The following is an 18,833-nucleotide window of genomic DNA, read 5'->3' as shown; positions in this document are numbered from 1 at the left end:
CTTTTCATTTAGTCGTATGCTTTGAGCAAATTCACCTCACATAATAGAAGATGATACAGTTGACAAGTGTCCCTGCTCATGTGCGCCTCATGTGTCCTATTTCACAAGATCGCGAGAACTAAAAACACTATATGGAAATTTGAGACAAAGGTGGACTGCGAGAGTGCATTATTATCAGTCTTATGTATCTATTTCCATGTTCGTCATCGTTTCATAACGCAAGATTGCCATGGTGTCCAGAATATCCAGAGGCAGATCCAGGCATCAATACGACTAGAACGCAACTCAAAAGTATTTCCGGAACAGCGCCCAATGCCCGGCCAGCTCACATACCATCCCTAATAACCTCCTCACTGACCCAACCAATCTCATACCTATGCGCAGTGATACACTCAAGATGCCAGTCATACTCCGTCCAAACACTACCAAACAAATTCCACTGCTGCTTAGCCCAGCGAACATTCTCAGCCCAGTCACTAGTATCCTTCGGGTGAGGCTGGCTCAACAAGTGAAGCTCGCGGAACGGAGCGTTGCGGCGAGGACCATTGAAGCGGGCGTAATCGTAGGCGGACGCGTACATCTCGGGGAACGAAGTGTGTGGAGGGGACGAGTAGAGGTAGATGCTGTAGTCGTCGATCCGGAGGCGATCCTCTGAGAGGAAGGGAGCGGGGAAGTGCATGGGCTCGCGCTTGAGGTACTCGCGGGCGGCGTCCATGACATCCGGTGTGAACTCGGTCATCATGTACGAGGGTACCTTTGCCTGCTGTCGAACTTTCTGGGGTGACGGTCCGATTCTGGTACATGATCAGCTCGAGATATAACATCAGAAGCGTAGAATGAACTTACCCAGGGACTTTGAGCTTCAAAGTGCGACGCTCAGGTACAAAAGAAGCCTTAATGTTCAAGCGAGCCTTGCGCGCCGCTTGACGGCCGCGTGCAGCGGGGATGGGCGAAACAGCCTCCTCAGGTTCACTTGCGTCTTCTTCCGGAATATCGTCGTCAGGCTCGGACTCGTCCTCTACGAACTCGTCATCGTCGGCGGACGAGTTGGGGGTCGGCGGTAGACGAGACAGCTTGCGCTTCTTGGAGGGAGTCGCGTAGGGCGAATCGGAGTAGTCTTTGTCCTGAAGCCAGTGTCAGCAATGTCACCATCTAAGACGTCGAAGGATCGACCATCGTCGAACACGGGTGATAGACTTACCTCAGCGTCAACTTCAGGCTCTTCAGCAAAGTTTATTTGCTTGCCGACAAGCCTGCCACTCCTCCTCTTACTACCATCCAGCACCTTCCCAAGGCCCTCAGCTGTACGCTTCTGTGGTGTCGCGGACCGTGACATGGCGACCAGCTCGATGTCGTCGAAGAGTTTCTTCTTGCTACCGCGCGATGCTTTAAGCTTGCTGTTGAGCTTGGATGATTTGGGAGTCTTGGGCGTTCTCGGAGCGCGGCCTTTACCGGGTGTAGACTTGGCGGGTGAAAAGGCGTAGTTGCTGTGACGTGCAAACACCTGCCTATCGTAGTGACTGTGGGTGACTGTGGCCGGTCCTCCGAGGTGAGTGATGAGGCGCTGGAAATCGGTGGGGAAAAGCCACGATTCTTCCTCGTGCTCAACAGCGTATTGGACACAGCGAGTGAGGTCCAGTGCGTCATCGCCGCACGGGTGCTCTTTCACATGGAGGGCAAGATCTTTGAACTCCAACGGCGACGAGTCCCAGTTGACCTTGTCCTGTCTAGGTGTACCAGTCCTCACGTCCTTAGGGTGAGTCCGGTTAGGTGTACGGAAACCGTGGACGTTGAGGTTGTCTTCAGGTCTCGGAATTCCAATGTTATATTCCAAATGCATACCGAATTTCCAATCGTCGTAGCCGGCGCGTCGCATGGCGTACTGGATCATGACCATGGCGGAATTCGGTGGAAAATCCTGATCCAGCGGCTGGTCTCTGAACTCGTTGATCATAGCAGCGAGATGGCCAGCTTTCGCGCCGTGCGTCACGAAACGGTCGATAACATCGATGGATTTGAGCCAGTGCGGGAGGTAGGCCAGGATCTCGGCGGCGGTCAGATTGCCGTTTGGGAAGGGGAGGTTCCAGCTTGGGCTGTGATAGCCGAAAGCGTTGTTCTTAGCAATGGCCGCCATGTTGACTGATCTGATGGTCAGGACGAGATCAGCAAAGGCAGGCAAACTTGGAAGGTTACCTTGTGCAGAAACTGCGAGGGGTGGCCGGATGCGCGGAGGATGGCTTACTGGAAAGTGAAACTGTGAGCGTCTTCAAGGACGATACAAAGTTTCGCTGCGCTTTGTCTTGAGTGATCGATGCGTGGTGTCTCCACTGGCTGCGAAAGCAGACCCTGCAAACCTTGTCGTGGGCTGACGCTGGCACTTCGGAGACGCAGGTGACGGCGGAGTCAAGCAAAGTTGCTCAAAGGACGCTCGGACCGGGTAGAGTGGCCTTTTCGTTGATATAGCGACAGCCACAACAGAAGCGCGAGGCACACTCTACTAACCACGTGCAGGTTCCCATCACCACCACAAACACCATACATGCACCTCTGACCATGGACCATCCGCCGCGACCGTACTAACTGCCAATTGTCTCACGATAGGCACACTCTCCTAACTTTTCGGCAGGTCAACGGCGTCAGTCCCAGGACCGGCTGAGAACGCATCAGAGTCCAAATCGAGAGTACGTAACGAGTACTTCGGCTACGGCTTTGGCCCAGAAGCGCCTTCAAGATACCTCCCGTTTCCTGCAACCGCGAACATTACCGCCGTAGAGCTCCTCGCATTCCTTCCAAACAGCATACACTGCGCTGACGTGGTGTACCGCCTGATCACGAACGGCGCGACTCCGACTCAGGTGTGCGCCATTGTGAACACTTACAGAGAGCTTCCAAAGCAGTGGCCCCAGGCCAGCTGCCGGCAGAGCATCTACAAGACGATGGACCAAGGTGGGTACAAAGACTGGCGGCTCCAGACGCATGGTAGCTTCCACAAAGAGAGAAAGTCGACCTGGGACGATGCCGATCTCAACGTTGCAGGGTTCTCGCCACCTAGTGGAAATGTCGAAATCCCTCCGACAGAGATACCCTTCAAGAAGCTAGCCATAGACCTGAGCTGCATGCCGCAGGGCCATGATGCGCTAGATCTGACTCGCATGGTGGAGTATTGCGTGCAGAATCCACATGAGCCGTGGTTCTACCCTCGCGACTACGACAAGGTATTGCAGCTGGTGGGAGGCGCAGCTACTGTTCGAAAAGAACATAGCGATGGCGCTGCTTCCCAACGATGGGCTGGTATAAAGCCTTCTCTTTCTCAAGACGCGTCAACCAGCGCTCCGCTCGTGCCAGTCAAGAAAAAGAAAGACGCTAAGCGAAAGAGAAAGAGTGACATAGAAGAAGACTTGCCAGTATCAAGGAGACAGAAAGAAGCAGTCCCTCCACCCAAGGGCGGGACACCAGAGTCAGAAACAGAGCATGACATGCAAGAGCTGAGAGGAAGGCCGGGAAAGTCTGTATGGTTTGATGATGAGCCTGCCGTTGAAGAATTTGCCGAAGAGGAAGAAGAAGAGGTGGAGGAAGAGGACGTCATGGCCAGCGCCAGCAGAGACCTTGAGAGAACAAGTTATGCCGCGCCTCCAGAAGATTCAGTCGTGCCATGGGAGACAGCGCTTGCAAACGCACAAGATGAGGACGCGATGAACATGGCGTTCTTTTTCGACCGTCAAGCAGGAGAGACTGATGCATACGGCCCATACGCCTTCGGTGGACCCCGTCACAAGCCGCCTTACCGACCGCTGTACCGCATCGACCAACCAGACCCATCTGATGCAAGCGGTTGGGCGGAGAATCTGAGGTGGGCATTCGAACAGAACACGCTTTACCGATACCCTCACCGCCCCGACGCTTGGAACGAAAGCCCAGAGCACATGGAGCTCATCGTGAAGATTCGGATCGACCGGTACTGGATGTCGGATGAGTTCGCGGCGATGATTGACGATTAGCTGCGGAGGGCGATGATTGCGTTGAAGTTGGAGATGATTGGATTGTTGGAATTTGGGGATTTTGGTCGTTCGCTGCTGGATGATAATAATCGTGTTATGTCACGGTGCCCACATCCTGCCAAACAGCAGCAGCGCACGCAGGCGAGAGATTTGCGGCATTGAACGGTAGCCGATGAGTAAAAAGATCCGAAAGGTCACATGTAAAGTAAAGGCAAACGCTGTTCGATGGATTCACTGTCGGTAATACTGTGAGTGATGATGGAGCGAAGAGGTGAGGTTGTGGCACCTGCAAACCTCAGCCTTGGCGTTTCGGCAATGCACGGACTGGCGTCGATCGATGTTCCGACCGAAACCAACTTCGAACACCCTCCAAACTTCCTCACCCCGAGTTGGACAGCCATTGTCCCTGTAGTCGCGTGTTTCACGAGAATTTGTCTGGTTCGCGACGCTGCAAGACGCCACAGTGGATCGGAGGCTGAAGATCCGGATGCGCTGACTGTCGCATGAGATGATATACACGATGACAGCTCTTAGGTTGCGAAACAATGGGCGCTCTTCGAGCAAGTGCGTGATGTGTAGAAAGGTATTTAGATGCGATGCGCCCCCTAGCGACTCGCCGTTCAAAGCTCTTGCTCTCTACAAACCTTCAGAAAACTATACCCCAGATTCACGAGCCGGACTCACCTAATACACTCCTTACGAACCGACACGAACGTACTCAACGACCTCAATCTACTACTACAACTTCGCACGATAACATACCTCACCATGCGTTCCTCCACGATCATCGGCGCCGTCGCGGCCTTCGCTCCCATCGCACTCGCGCAAAGCTCCTCCACCATCACATCAATGGTCCCGATGATGTCTCCCTCCGCGCCTCCCGTCACAATGGCCTGGGATAACAAGCCCGCCCCGACAGGCGAAGCGGCCCTTTCTTCGGGCGCTTCATCGATGAACTCTGCCATGAAGTCTGCAATGTCTTCTATGTCCAAGGGCATGTCGATGGAGAGTGGCATGACGATGTCCGACGGTATGGTCATGCAGAGTGGTATGACCATGTCTGATGGCATGGTCATGCCGACAGGCAGTGCTATGGCAGGAATGAGCAATTTCACCGGCAGCGCGGGCAAGATAGAGATTGGCAGTGGTGGTGTGGCTATGATGGCAGCCATCTTGGCTATGTTGTGAACGGATTGAATCTACGTTCAAGGCTTGCTGAAGAATACCATGGAAGCTCAGCTGGTCCAGCATAGCGTCGTCTTCCCTTTCCAGCCATTCTTCGTTCATTGATACGCTGTCTTCGTCTCATGCGTTACCTCTTTTCGCTAATACACACTGTACATTTACTCTATGCAACACTGCATCACTACATATATTGCCTATACCGAGTGGCCGTCACTAGCAAGAGCGAAGTTTAGCTACTTATCCTCCCACCTAAAACCTGTACGCGACATCTGAATCGATTGTGAAACGATCAAGCACGCGATCCAATTCGTTAACAAAGCCAATACTATAGTAGTCACCTGGCAATGCATGGTGTTTGCGATTCATGATTGTCTTCGTCCGCATGATGTATGACTTCCTCCCCTCGACCTATCGTCCCATTAAATACATGGCCTGCGTTTACGAATGAGTTCCTTGACTTTCCTTAGGGCAGAACTGTTTGCGCTCATCTGGCTTATCGACTTGAAAAGATCCATTTCCACTGTACACATCCAAGATATGTCATGCCAATGTCGTGGCACACAACGCGTCTGCAGCAGTTCTCTCTTGGAATACCTGCGTCGCAATAAGCACGTTTCTACCAGCAAGCTGTCGGTATCTGAAGCAAATGAGATGTAAGCACTATTGTCAAATTGTCATTGGATTTCGGCAACTATTGACTCTAAAAGCACAACCCAGAATCAGACTGCCTCTCCGTTGCTACGCCTACCGCGAGAGCTGCGAAATCAGATCTATAGGTACACATTCGCTTGTTACTTCATTGATATCCTACATGTGGCTCGAGATCGTCTCCTAATCAGAGTTTTTCATCAGCTTTGCCGCCAGTACCGCTGCTACGAGTCTTTAGACCGGCTCCTTTACCCCTCTATGGTCTGCCGCCAGGTTTACAACGAAACTGCCTTCTTGCCATTTTCCTTGAACCCACTTCATGTCGGTTTTGGAGAACTCGCAACTATCGAGAACCTCATACCTGCTGGCGTAGTCGCATGTTTCAAGAAATTGTCGGTGTTCAATGATCGCTCGCTGAAGCAGCTCAAGGAATCTGGACACGATGTCAATTTGGAAGCATTGTGCAAATTTCCAGATTGGAAGACCGTTCTTGTGGTAAACATGGAAGGAGAGGTACAACCGGAGAGGACCGAAGAACTTAGGAAGAGAGTGGCGGCATACGCAGTTGCTGCCGGGCATGTTAAGACTTCTTGGCCATAGCATCTAGATAGTACTATAACTTGCGAAAGTTTATCGCGTTAAGACGTCGCTAGTAGCTCCTGAGGTCACTTGGGTTCTGCGTGGCCTAGCGCATAGCAGTCTCGTAGCTTTGCGCTGCTGCTGTATAAAGTCTTGCGAACATAGCACCATCAATTTGAGGTCAAGAATCTGCGTCGACTCTTCCGAAAGTCATTTTGTTGTTTTATGATATCTGTGCACTGCCCAAGTGTCCAGGTGGTGTCGCGAAATCACTTATCGCGATTGATGACGTCACGCGTGACAACTGTCCGTAGACCTCTAACTCCCTTGGCAGGTACCGCTTCATCACAAACAACGACCTCAATTATCCTCAGGCATTTCTTCTTTGCATACAGGCATCACAGCATTGCCGTTCACAGAGCCTTAGAAGCGCGACACACATCACACCCTCAACATGGCAACGTCAGACGAGAAGTCGCTGCTAGACCGCGTCTTCGCCGCCAAAACCACCGAAGAATCACGCGAATTATACGACGAATGGGCAAAGACATATGACTCCGACATGACTCTGCACGACTTCACCGCGCCACGCCTCGTCGCACAAGCAGTAGCCCGCGGCCTGAAGCTAAACCACATCTCACCCGACAAGCCTCTCGCTGGCCTGAAGATTGCGGATGCAGGATGCGGTACCGGCCTTGTCGGAATTGAGCTGTCCCAACTTGGCGCTACGGATATCTTAGGTCTCGACATCAGCGAAGGCATGCTAGCGGTTGCTAAGAACACCGCCGTGTACGATGACCTTACGACTGCGGATTTGACGAAGAAATTGGAGTTTGAGGACGGAAAGTTCGATGCGCTGACGTGCTGCGGTACGTTCACACATGGTCATCTCGGACCAGAGCCGCTGGAGGAGTTCGTAAGGGTTGTCAAGGATGGTGGGGTTGTAGTCGCAACCGTGCTAGATAGCTTCTGGGTAGAGAAGGGGTTTGAGAAGGAAGTGCAGAGACTGGAAAAGGAGGAGAAGGTTGAGGTTGTGGAGACGGACTTGCATCAGTACCGGAAAGATGCTGGAGGTGGGCGCGTGATTATCTTACGGAAGCTGTGAACTTGAAGCGTATGGCGAAGGTGCATATATCATAGCAAGTGCAATGGTACAAGAAATGCGCTTTCTAAAACTATACACCTGCGCAAAGTGCGGTATCGTAGTAGAAGTCCCTGGTGGACTACACTCACAACTTACGCAACATCGACGACCTAGACGAAAAGATATCCGAACAAATCAGAGAAGCCTTGAGTACTACATGATGGACTACAAGATTCCCGCATACCTCGCCTAATCCTACATAATCTCCCACTTTCCCTCCATGACGTGTTTGTAGCGGGGAGTCGGAGCATCAATTGACGTAATCTCAACTCCTTCCCCAACCCGACTGCTGACATATTCTTGAACATTCATAAGTGCATTCTCAGTATCCTTCGACTTGAGATCTCTGAAAAATTTCTCAACCCTCAAACGCGAAACCTCGTTGTCCTCTGGAACATGACGTCTATTCCATTCATGGGCAAACAAGAGCGGATCTCCCACGACCTTAGGAGCCCAAGAATGCACTTCGACCTTTCGCAGGTTAGGAATATCTGTTGGGAGGTAAAAGTCTCGGTAATAGATCGTCCAGTTTTCGATTTCGTAGATGCGAAGGACTGAAATGGCGTCTCGCACGTCCCTGGGCATTTTTTCCACGGCGTCAAGTAGATGTTCCGGACGTCCACAGAGAGGACTCAGCTTGAATACCAACAATCTGGTCTCCGCATAGTATTGGCGGCATACTAGTAGGTATCTAAGAAGCGAGGATAGGGATTGTGAAGCTGACTTTGTCCCGCGCATGGGATTGGGGTTGTAATCAGGCCTCGAGTGGTTGCTCGTGTTGTAATCCCAGGCGTGCATTCCATAGAAACTGATACAGTCCACGCGGAAGACGTGTTCGTAGATCCTATTGCGAAGTTCTGCGGGCAGGCGTAGTAGGGGCGATTCAATCTGGTTATGCAATGTGCTACGCTGATGTTAGTGCTGTTTCGAGCTAGATTCGAGAGGTATTATGACTACTTACACAGCGTCCATTTTGTCAAAGAGATCTCTTGGGCGCGAAGTTTCGGTGTGCAACGATTGACCGTACTTTGATAATGTTGTCGTAGAGAAGAGGGGTTGCTGACATGGGTCTACATGTCACGACGGTACGGCGTAGCCCGCTTGTCCTATCTGAGCCTAGTGCCATTGCTGCCTTCCACCTGCAGATCTCCTTTCAAGGCCACCTCATCTAATCGTACAATACTTTTACAAGATACATGATACATCAGTCTATGACAACCATTCCACGCAGATAGCCGGCATATCCGAACGGCGTCGGTCGCGTGAATTGTGAGACAGCAAGTCCTAGCCCCAGTCCCGCGCCCGCCACGCTCGTTTCTTGGATCGACGCGCTCGCATCGCCCCAACGTTCAGCTCTAACAAAGCATTCGCCTTCCCAGTCGTATTCGTATCGCTCGGACACATCATGCTCTGGGAAACGTTCTGGCACATGCCCGCATATACGCGCAAACAAGTCGACCAGGTCTTCGCTCCTTCCTTCGTTGAACTGCAGTCGTCCTCCAATGATCGGCCAGGCCGCTGAGAACCGAGCTTTGGATATCGAACCGCACGCCAGCCATTCTGAAGGGCGAATGTATACGGGGTCGACACCGAGGGTTGGTCCAAGATCAGCCATGCATAGCCACCGGTCTATCCGACCTTTTGCTCCTTTCCATGTGGGTATCAAAGCACCGTGATCACCAGCTGGGCTCATCACATCGATCACCAAGCCTGAAGCCTGGATCTGGACTATCTGAATAGCATCGTGACCTTGGGTATGAATGTCATACGCTTCACGCAAAGCTGCAGCTGGTACCAGTGAGTGTGAAAGCCATACCGAAAGACGAGGTATCTTACCGAAGTCACTGAAGACCGATATGAACGGACTAACTTGTGTGTCGCGAAGACGAAGGTGTTCTTCTATACATTCCAGGCTGAGACAATAATACGAAGCGTTGCATCTGGCCTGAAACAAGCTGGCGCCAACTGATGATCTCGGTTGGTAGATCGTTGCACTGTGCTCACTGAAGACGCGATAGAAGAAAGGACCCTCAAAGTCGTCGATGTGCTCGACTTGAAGCAAGTCGCTGCTGATTGGTCGGTCAAAATCTAGCCGCATCATCGATCGCCATTCACGTACCTCAACATTGTTCCATCACAATCCATCTCAGAACTTAACACAATCTTCCGTCATCTCCATTTTCGAGCAGCACAGTCCCTTGCGAAAGTACTGAAGTTGTCGCATGGCATCCCGTGGTGTAGGGAAGTCTTCGGCTCGGCTGGTCCGTGATGGCGCAAAGCTCGCACCACCGCGATGCAGCATTTTTCCCGCCCATCGACCTCATGTCAGCATGCATCAACTTCGTCTTCGAACAAATATTTCCAATCTATGACGTGCGCATAGATCAGCTGTATTTGATAACGTGAAATCGACGTCGGCCGGGATGGCATTCTTCGTATCCACCGTTCTTTCCAGATGGGGCAGCCGTGGCAGATTCTTCTGGCCACTTGATATGCCTACTACCGTTCAGACGCACAAACAAGACCCGTTCAAAGCGCTTCCAACTCAAGTGGAAGTGAATAGTACCTTCTTAATCAGCCGCTGAGTCACCATTGACCCTGGTGAATGTTCGAGGCTCGTCTACATCCCAGCTACCGGCTTAGTGAACGCGTTTGATTCTCACTATAATCTTGACCAGCCAATGCGCTCCACTTCCGCAACTCATAACTCTACAACTCCAACAGCTAAAGGCATCTATACTCGATGGAGACCGCCAGCGAATCGAATAGTCAACCACCAGAAGAAGCAGTAGCGACTTCGCAACATGTCTCCGAAGCTGTTCACTCTTCGCCTCAGGTCTGTAATACTCAGACAGACGCACAGATGCCTACATCATCTGCAGACGGTCAAGCTCGTCTGGAGAGTGGGGAGGATGTAAGTGCGACAAGTGTTGTGCCAAATCTGCCTACGATTACACTAAGCATGCCTTCCCCGCCGCCCCTGTACGATCAGTTGTTTCCACCGCAGGCACCTACGGAGCGAATGCCAGCCAGCCAAGCCTCCCCAGAGGCCGCATCACCAACAGGTGATCAAGGTCCGCAGGAGTCGCCCCAAGCTCATCATCCAACGCCAGGCACTCCCCCTCAATGTCCAACACCCACGGCCACGCCCGTCAACCATCCACCAGTCCAAATAGTTCCCCGACCCCAAGAAGACATTGATGAGATCTTCGAAGCTATAGAGACCAATAACTTCGACTCCCCCATTTTCGGGGAAGCAGGTGCGGTTTACCACGACAAACTAACACGTCGACTCATGCCCAGAACACCAATGTTTCAGCATTACAACATCATTCCTGAGGTGCCACACCCAAGGACTGTAGCTGCTCCAAATGATAGGCTGCAAACACCTGATACACCGACACCGAAGCCCAAGCCTAAGCGTAAACCTAGGAAGAGGAAGCGCGATCAGACGCCGCAGGAGCCGGTTGGCCAAGAGGAGGTAGTGGTGAAGGAGGAGCCGGTGGAGAAGAAGCTGAAGGGTGTGAAGGTTGAAGATACCGCGTAGAGGCCACAGCGTTGTAGATGACTGGCCGTGTTTGATCTGGACGGAAAGAGCCTGATACATGGCTCATAAGAATATGGAGTATCTCATAAGTGAAAAGAAGACTCTCTGGCGCAACGGTAGCGCATCACGCTCCTATTCAAGCGCCGCTTTCTCTCGGATGCTCGTGGGGGTCAAACTCCACGACTGAGGATGGCGATCACGACTTGAACCGTGAAGGTCATGAGTTCGACTCTCATGGGAGTTAATGGCTATTGTTTTTGCCCATCAAGTATGACTAGGCATGTATTACATGTCTCTAGTGTATCCATTTGACTTTCCACAAGATCATGAACTACTTCGTGACCATCCCCTCACACACCATCCCCTCACCACAATCTACCACTCCCCCAAATCCTCCCCCGTAAGATTCGGCCTAACATCCCCACCTTCCAGCCACACCTTGCACTTCCCATACAGCACATCCCGCTCGGGCCCATGCGCATTCAAATCCATCTTCGGCGGCCTCCCCGCCTTACTCTCCGCCCAAGCCAGATACCGATACCCACTCGGATACTGCTTGACCTCTTCCTCTGGTACATCGAACGCCTTGCCCGGCACCACAAGAACCATCTTATCCTTATCAAACAGCAACGTCATGAAATTGACACCCCATTTGCCCTGCGCGTTCTTGGACAAGAAAAAGAAGAAGCGGGTGTCGGCTTCATTGTCCATTTCGATGCCGTCAAGCATGATGCGACACGTAATCGTGACTTTCATTTTACTTATCGCTCTGTCGCCTTGTACATCGACAGTCTGGCCACAGATGCGATGCAGAATGTACGGGAACGGGCCATGTGGCGTCTGTTTCTCATACCCTTCTTTTGAAGATGCGATGAAGTCTTCGAGGCAGCCTTGTGTCCATGATGTGGTTATGTAGGCGCCGGGGTGGAACATGGAAGAGTAGTTTTGCCACTCGGCGGCGTCGCGGTACGTGCCCCAGCCTTTCGCAGATTTCGCGGATCTTGAGGCGGTCGAGCACGGAGGCGTCGGTGCCGGAGGTGTTGTTGCGGGTGGCGTTTTGGGGGTAGGTGGATGAGGGGGGTTGGACGGTGGTGTATTCGAGGCTTGGGTGTGGCATTTTGGCGGTGGATTGGATGGTTGGGATCTGTTGACGGAATTCTTGGGATGGCTCGAGTGTGGTAATTGTAGGGTTGCTGTATACCTAGCTATGTCGCTGTGGTTTATGCAGTGGTAACCGTTACGTCATTGAACGACTGCCGAACATGAGGATTGTAACGGTCATGAAGACACATGTTCTTCTGCGAATTGTTCCAGGCTTCCACTAGCCACCCAGGTCTTGTATTCGGGAAGGTGTTGAACTCGGCCGTACATCGTTTCTGAGTCTTCCAAGGTCGGTATCAAGATGTATTTAGGGCTGCCTAGTCTTGCGACTCACAATGTCGCTCGTAGCGATCATTCTCGCGTCAGTCTCTTCGCGAGGCTACCCTCCGCCGAGGCGGGACCCCTCTTTGTCGGGCTGCTCCATTGAAGGTTGCGCGCTCTCCTGCATCTGAAAGGTGAGGAATTGGGACGGTTTTCTGTCATGAACGCGCTCCAACTCCAGTCCTCGTGGTCAGCCTGTGAAGTACCCGGTATTAGTCTTGGTATTAAGGTATATCTAGGGCTACCGAGCCTTGCGACTCACAACGTCGCTAGCTTGCTTGCTTGCGGGTTCCTTCTCGATTCTGTGCTCAGGGTTGCTCGTCTTCTCGCCGCTGTCATCATCGTCCTCCGAGGTTGCAGCCGAACCGCTGCCTTGCTCGTAATCGTTTATTGCTTGGAGTGCGGTTGCCTGGCTGTAGGTCGTCGGCTCTGGCCTCATATCCCGCGTCATCTCCTGCAATACGCTGGGCATTGTTCGGAGGATTCTATCGTACGCTATCTGGACCTGGGGGCTGGTGCGGAATATGTGATCTACAAAATCTGTTTCCAGATCTTGTTCATTGGCGAATCGCGCCAAACCACCACCAGCCACCCAGGCCTTGTACTCGGGGAGGTGCTTGACGCGGTCGTACATTGTTTCGGGGATTGCGCGTCTCGGAAGGCTCGCCGTCGCACTAGGGCTTTTTACAGTGTCTTTGCTGTTGTCCGACATGTCTTGATAGTCTTGATAGTGTCTCTCAAGATCTTGTTGCGTGTGTTTAGAGAAGAGGATGTGTTGTGCGCGCGCCGATAATGTGCAGGTGATACGTCGGAAGCTTTCGTGAGGTGCAGGTAGGCCTAAGAAATGATGGTATACAGAGGGACCCCTTGATGAAGCAGGATTTAAAGTCTCAGCTTCCTGACGTACCATGGTTCTGGGGACTTGCGGCTTGGCGTTGATATTCCGGAAGATAATCTGTGATGCTGCGCTTGCCGAAATTGAGATGGCCTTTGGAGCGGATGCGTGGTTCCTGTGGTTATGATTCAACAGGAAAAGTGAGGTGTTGACTACACGAAATCGCCCTCCCAAGAAGGAAACTACGTTCCGTGTTCTTGCTCGGAAGTCTCGTGCCAGCCAACAAAACGATCGAACAGTAAGCGATCGGGTAGGTGCACCTGGCTTAGGCTGAGTGATGCAGGCAGGACGTCACGAAAGGATTTGAATACGCATGTGCCGGGGAAGGTGAATGAAGATTGATGCAGACGATTGAAAATGGCTTCATACACAACGCTATATACTAAATATCTTACACGTTCTGCTCGTTGATGAATAAACCAGCCATACCCATACCAGTACCAATGCACATACTGGTGAGCAGAACCTTCTTCTTCTGCCTTCTGCACTCGCTCAGACCAGTGACAATTTGACGCGCACCGGTGCAGCCAAGCGGGTGACCCAGCGCGATAGCACCTCCCCTTGGGTTGAGCTTCTGGTGGTCGATCTTGAGTGTCTCGAGACAGTATACGGCCATAGAAGCGAAAGCCTCGTTAAGCTCGATAAGGTCAACGTCCTCGAGGGTGATGTTGAACTTGGAGAGGAGCTTGGGGATGGCGACGGATGGGCCGATACCCATGATCCTGGGTGGCAGACCGGCGACGGTGGCACCAACGTACTTGGCGAGGATGGGCTGGCCGAGCTTCTCGGCCATGGAGCGCTTCATCATGAGGATGGCAGCGGCACCGTCTGTGAGTTGCGACGAGTTTCCGGCGTGTGACCGGTCGCCGTGGGGAAGGAAGGCAGGCTTGACCTTCTGCAGGCTCTCGAATGTGGTGCCGGCGCGGATACCCTCGTCCTTGGTCAGGGTGACGGTCTTGACCTCGCCTGTCTTGGGGTCCTTGATCTGGGTGGTAATGGGCGCAATCTCGTCGTCGAACCAGCCCGCCTTCTGTGCGACCTCAGCCCTCCGGTATGACTCGGCAGCGTACTTGTCCTGGCGCTCGCGCGAGATGTTGAAGTCCTTGCCGACGTTTTCCGACGTCTGGCCCATGGGCTGCATGCAGTCCTTCGCCTCCTGGTTCTCGAGCACCTCGTCGACGAACGGCCTCTCGAGCCTGTCGCCGCCGGCTGTCATGCTCTCAGCGCCCATGGCGAGACCGCACTCGATGCTGCCGACGGCGATCTGGTTGGCAATGTCTTGTACGGCCTTGAGTCCCGACGAGCAGAAGCGGTTCAGCGACGAGCCGGATGTGGTGTTGGGGAAGCCAGCGGCAAGCATAGCAGCGCGGACATAGTAGGCAGCCTTGGCATCTGAGACGTTGCCGACGCAGATGTCCTCTACTACGGCGGGATCGAGGTTCGACTTTGCGACGACTTGCTTGAGCGTCTTGACGAGGATGCCGTCAAGGGTCGTGTCCTTGAAGCCGCCCTTATGCGCCTTGGTGAGGGGTGTGCGGAAGGCGAGGGTGATGACAACATCGTCGGGGTTCTTGGTGGTACTGTCGATGGCTGTCAGCGCTGCATTCTTCCCTTATCATCCGCCGCGCGTTCTTCACGTGTCATGTCTGTCCGGGTGGAGCTTACAGGGCCGAGATGCCGCTGGCCGAGGGCGTCATGTGCGAAACGATGGACTTGAGGCGGTCGGTCATTGTGAAGGTAGAGAGGGGCGATTAATTGAGGTTTGTGAGAGAAGAGGGCGATGTTTAGGGGAGATGGCGAGTGAATGCGGAGGCGGAGACAGCTCTTAACTTAACTTGTGGGGCAAAATAGTCGCGACGGCTGGGCCGAGGATCTCGGAGCCACATATCGCCAGGTCACGTTCTCTCGGCAATTGCCCTCTTGCCAGGCCGGGCCTTTTTGCTCACTCAACAACAATGTTGAGTATACTAATCAGCCCATGTTCTCGTAAGCCAGAGTTCAAAGATCAGATATATCAAGGTTTGCTTATCCACAGACGTCGGGGGCTGCAGTACTGGTCGCGCCTTCCCCGCAATTCGCCGCCACGCTGCCTGAGCCTCTAGCCTTGCACTACACAACTCCAACCTCATCTCAACTCAACCGCTGCTGAACGACACTCCATCTCTCCTCCATCTCATTCCAATCATGGCGAACTTTCGCACACATGCGCACGCGATTTTGCGACCTCTGCTTCGCGTTATTGCCCAATTGCCCCGAATGTACCGCCACGATTCCTTGGCAAAACGACGACGCGCAGAAAACACGCCGGTCTTCCAAATCGCGTTGCCTATAACATACACAATGTTCCTATCGCAATCTCTTGATAGGCGGTATGCTATTGCTTGGGATGGAGCGCATGAGCAACACAGCCTCCACAGCCAGCATCGAGACCCAATGTTTTGGTAACTGTGCCACCTAGTTGTTATGCTGTCAAAGGAAATTTGGCCCCCAAACGCCATCACTGCCCGCACACCGCATCCCACAAGGCAAGTCTAAACGCGAATCGCGCTGTCAAAAGGTAAGGGTGGTCAGCCTTGCATACGTCGCGTAGCATTTTCACAGTCATACTCTTAATTCATCGTTCATACTACAGACGTCAACCACGATGCCGTCGGAGGTTGCCTGGATGCTTTGTCCTCAACACGCCGAAAACAAACCAGGCGAGCGACTCAACGCCATGTCCTTATTGAAATCTCGCTCAAGATCCTAGCAAGACCCAATGAGCCTAAAGTGGCTTAAGGCGCACCGCGGAATGCATGCTGTCTGCACGCGCCTGTTGATAGACCCACACCCTCATTGGAGAGAGGAAAGCAACTCGCGAGGCTTGCATGGTCTCACACAACGGGAGCATGGGGGCGGCGGAGCAGGGCTGCGCTTTGACCTCATCCTTCCCATCCCTTGTGAGTACTACAAATGCTCGCTGCTGGTCTCGACCTGTTTGCAGTGGTACGCGATTTCATCGCCTCTCCGACCTCAGCCATGGCCGATTTCGCAACCGCATCCATGACGACTTCCTTCAGTTCCTCCTTCACGCGAGCGACACCCTCCTATTCGATTATGACCCCTTTCACTCCGCCGTCTTATTGCAACAACGTTGTCAAGTCGTCATGTTTTCTTGAGACACCGTCTAGTGGAACTTCAACTGGCACACCTACCCTAAGTTGTGGGTTCATTGAGCGCGATCAGACCTGCGGTTCAAATGGACGCCCCACCCGTGCTAGCGAATGCTTTCCAGGCAGTCCATTTCCATACTCGCTCTTAACATACTCCCCGGCTACAGGATGTCCTGGTGGGTGGGCAACGCAAAGTCAGATTATAGATTCGTCAAGCCGGACCACCGCAGTATGCTGTCCATCGTGAGTAGGTTCTGGCCAGAATGTCTGGCAGTCACTGACGTTGTTTATCAGCGGTTACTCGGCGCATACCTATTATTTCGCGAGTTGTACCAGTTCGATCACCTGGACCGCCAATTCGACTTCGGTCTTGGCCTGCCAGACGGATGGAAGCTTGGCTTCTGAATGGTTTACCAGCGAAGATGGTAGCGGCAACACAGCCGTTTGGGCCGCGAAAATGGAAGTGATTCTTACCACTGCATTGGCCTCAGAGGCAACATTCACCCCTCTCAGCGAACCAACATTAGATTTCGGTCCTCCTCATTATAACCCACCACCTGCCGATTCCCCAGAACCCAAATCACGTCGTCTCGGTACTGGCCCCATCGTCGGCATCGCCGTGGGCGCGGTCGCCGCACTGGCACTCCTTGGTGGACTCTTCTTCTTATGGCGTCGCCGCCAAAATCAGCACCACCACGCACCGATACCGAAGGCTAGCCCGAGTGGAGAGCACGACGCGCTACCTGAGTTTGTGGGAAACCATGGCACGATTTCTCCGCCTACACAGATGGCGAGTTCGAATGGGTTGTTCCATCCACAGCCGGAGGTGAGGTCGCCGAGATTGGAAACAGCGCTCACACCAGGGCGTTGATGGGTTTTGATGGCGTATATCTTTTCTTCGTTTGTTACTATATTGATACCCATACTATTTAGCAGAGAGCGATACGTTGTAACCACTTGGTCGTTCGAAACCGACTGAACCTTGCCTCTCTCGTTTCCATGATCCTTTACTTTGAGGCTTTTGTTCGGTTCCGCCTTCCTAAGTCCGTTGACGTGCGCGGGTCGGTCATGCCGAGCGCGGGATCTCACTGCGCATGCGCAGCTCTGTTTGATCATCCCTTGTGCCAATCATCGTCCTATACATAACATAAGATTTCCGGCAAGGTTGGTTGCCAAGAATCAATCTCTCACCCGCTTTAACGCATGGGCAGATGTGCGGCGCAGCATACGGCGCGGAACTCAAGCAACATTTGCGAATCTCGTCACACCGTTGACCGTCCTCTCATTAGCCGACGATGTCATGCGCCGCATTATAATGCTCTCGGTGCCAGGCGTTGCATATGAATGCACGGGTGCCTTCGATCCCCATCTGTTCACCGTCGTCTTCTCGTAGCCAAAATCGTCCTCTCTTATCCGCAACATGGCCGACTCTCCCGTTACATCATCATCATCGTCTTCTGCTAGCGAACAAGCATCATCATCCTCCCTGTCCAGCAACATAGACACCACTTCCCGCACATCGTCGTCACCCGTAATAACACCAAACTCCACAACCCCGTACGGGTCGCTGATTACGCCCTTCACCGCACCAGCTTACTGTTCCCTTCCCGTTCGAGAGTGTGACGCAGAAGGCAGCAGCAGCTGCGCATCGTGGGAAAGAGACCGGACATGCGGATCTGACGGCAAGCCCACTCTGGCAAGTGAATGTTTTCCGTCAGGAACACACTGGCTCGGCCCCTACCTTTCTTCTCACTCAAACCTCTTGTATTCTCCGGCAAATCAATGTCCAGAAGGATGGGTTGATGTAGCACGGAGGACTTTCAGCACATCTTCTACTTACACTCAAGTCGCATGCTGTCCTTCGTAAGTTCTTCTTGTGTATGCACAGCATGACAGTTTCAGTTGATTGACTCATCGGTACAGCTTTTACCGTACTAACGCAGGGAACACAAACCTGGCAGTGGAACAGGGTTGCTTCAGCCTTCCCGGCACGGACGTTACCACGTTAGAGGAGGTTGTGTGCGTTGAAGGCAAAGCTCCCGTCACTACTACCACGACCCTATCTGACGAAATATGGCGCAACCTTGTCGACGCCAGGCAAATCCAGTTGATCTTGCCTACATCCGAGTGTTCAACGGCACCAGACGGCTCATCTTCCTGTTCGATCGAAGCTCTTCCATCGACTACTTCCGATCCCGACTCCTCAAGCAAATCCCCACTACCGAAAGGCGCGATCGCCGGTATCGCTGTGGGCTTTGCCATT

The 18,833-nt window shown here is 52.9% G+C and overlaps 5 protein-coding genes and 1 non-coding gene across 6 annotated transcripts; 3 read left to right on the top strand and 3 right to left on the bottom strand.

The window, feature by feature from the left end:
* Nucleotides 1-325: 325 nt before the first annotated feature.
* Nucleotides 326-2,134, bottom strand: J4E84_002302 (uncharacterized protein; the record flags this gene model as incomplete). Its single annotated transcript, XM_049384928.1, has 3 exons — nt 326-794; nt 847-1,124; nt 1,202-2,134. 3 exons carry the CDS (start codon nt 2,132-2,134, stop codon nt 326-328), a joined length of 1,680 nt encoding a protein of 559 aa, XP_049246951.1.
* Nucleotides 2,135-2,553: 419 nt separating this feature from the next.
* On the top strand, nt 2,554-3,998 carry J4E84_002301 (uncharacterized protein; the record flags this gene model as incomplete). Its single annotated transcript, XM_049384927.1, has 2 exons — nt 2,554-2,573; nt 2,627-3,998. The coding sequence occupies 2 exons, from the start codon at nt 2,554-2,556 to the stop codon at nt 3,996-3,998; spliced, it is 1,392 nt and encodes a 463-aa protein (XP_049246950.1).
* A 2,866-nt stretch (nt 3,999-6,864) lies between these two features.
* J4E84_002300 (uncharacterized protein) lies at nt 6,865-7,515 on the top strand (the record flags this gene model as incomplete). The annotated part of the gene is made up of 1 exon (XM_049384926.1): nt 6,865-7,515. The coding sequence occupies one exon, from the start codon at nt 6,865-6,867 to the stop codon at nt 7,513-7,515; it is 651 nt and encodes a 216-aa protein (XP_049246949.1).
* Nucleotides 7,516-11,200: 3,685 nt separating this feature from the next.
* On the top strand, nt 11,201-11,345 carry J4E84_002299. The gene has a single exon. It is a non-coding gene; the product is annotated as a tRNA-Arg (tRNA).
* Nucleotides 11,346-11,476: 131 nt separating this feature from the next.
* Nucleotides 11,477-13,157, bottom strand: J4E84_002298 (uncharacterized protein; the record flags this gene model as incomplete). The annotated part of the gene is made up of 2 exons (XM_049384925.1): nt 11,477-12,294; nt 12,782-13,157. 2 exons carry the CDS (start codon nt 13,155-13,157, stop codon nt 11,477-11,479), a joined length of 1,194 nt encoding a protein of 397 aa, XP_049246948.1.
* A 652-nt stretch (nt 13,158-13,809) lies between these two features.
* Nucleotides 13,810-15,148, bottom strand: J4E84_002297 (uncharacterized protein; the record flags this gene model as incomplete). Its single annotated transcript, XM_049384924.1, has 2 exons — nt 13,810-14,998; nt 15,084-15,148. The coding sequence occupies 2 exons, from the start codon at nt 15,146-15,148 to the stop codon at nt 13,810-13,812; spliced, it is 1,254 nt and encodes a 417-aa protein (XP_049246947.1).
* Nucleotides 15,149-18,833: the final 3,685 nt, after the last annotated feature.

Source organism: Alternaria hordeiaustralica (genome assembly GCF_023758085.1).
Source record: "Alternaria hordeiaustralica strain BMP 2776 chromosome Unknown scaffold_3, whole genome shotgun sequence".
NCBI classification, from domain to species: Eukaryota; Fungi; Ascomycota; class Dothideomycetes; order Pleosporales; family Pleosporaceae; genus Alternaria; species Alternaria hordeiaustralica.
This window is presented reverse-complemented; position numbering and strand designations above follow the sequence as displayed.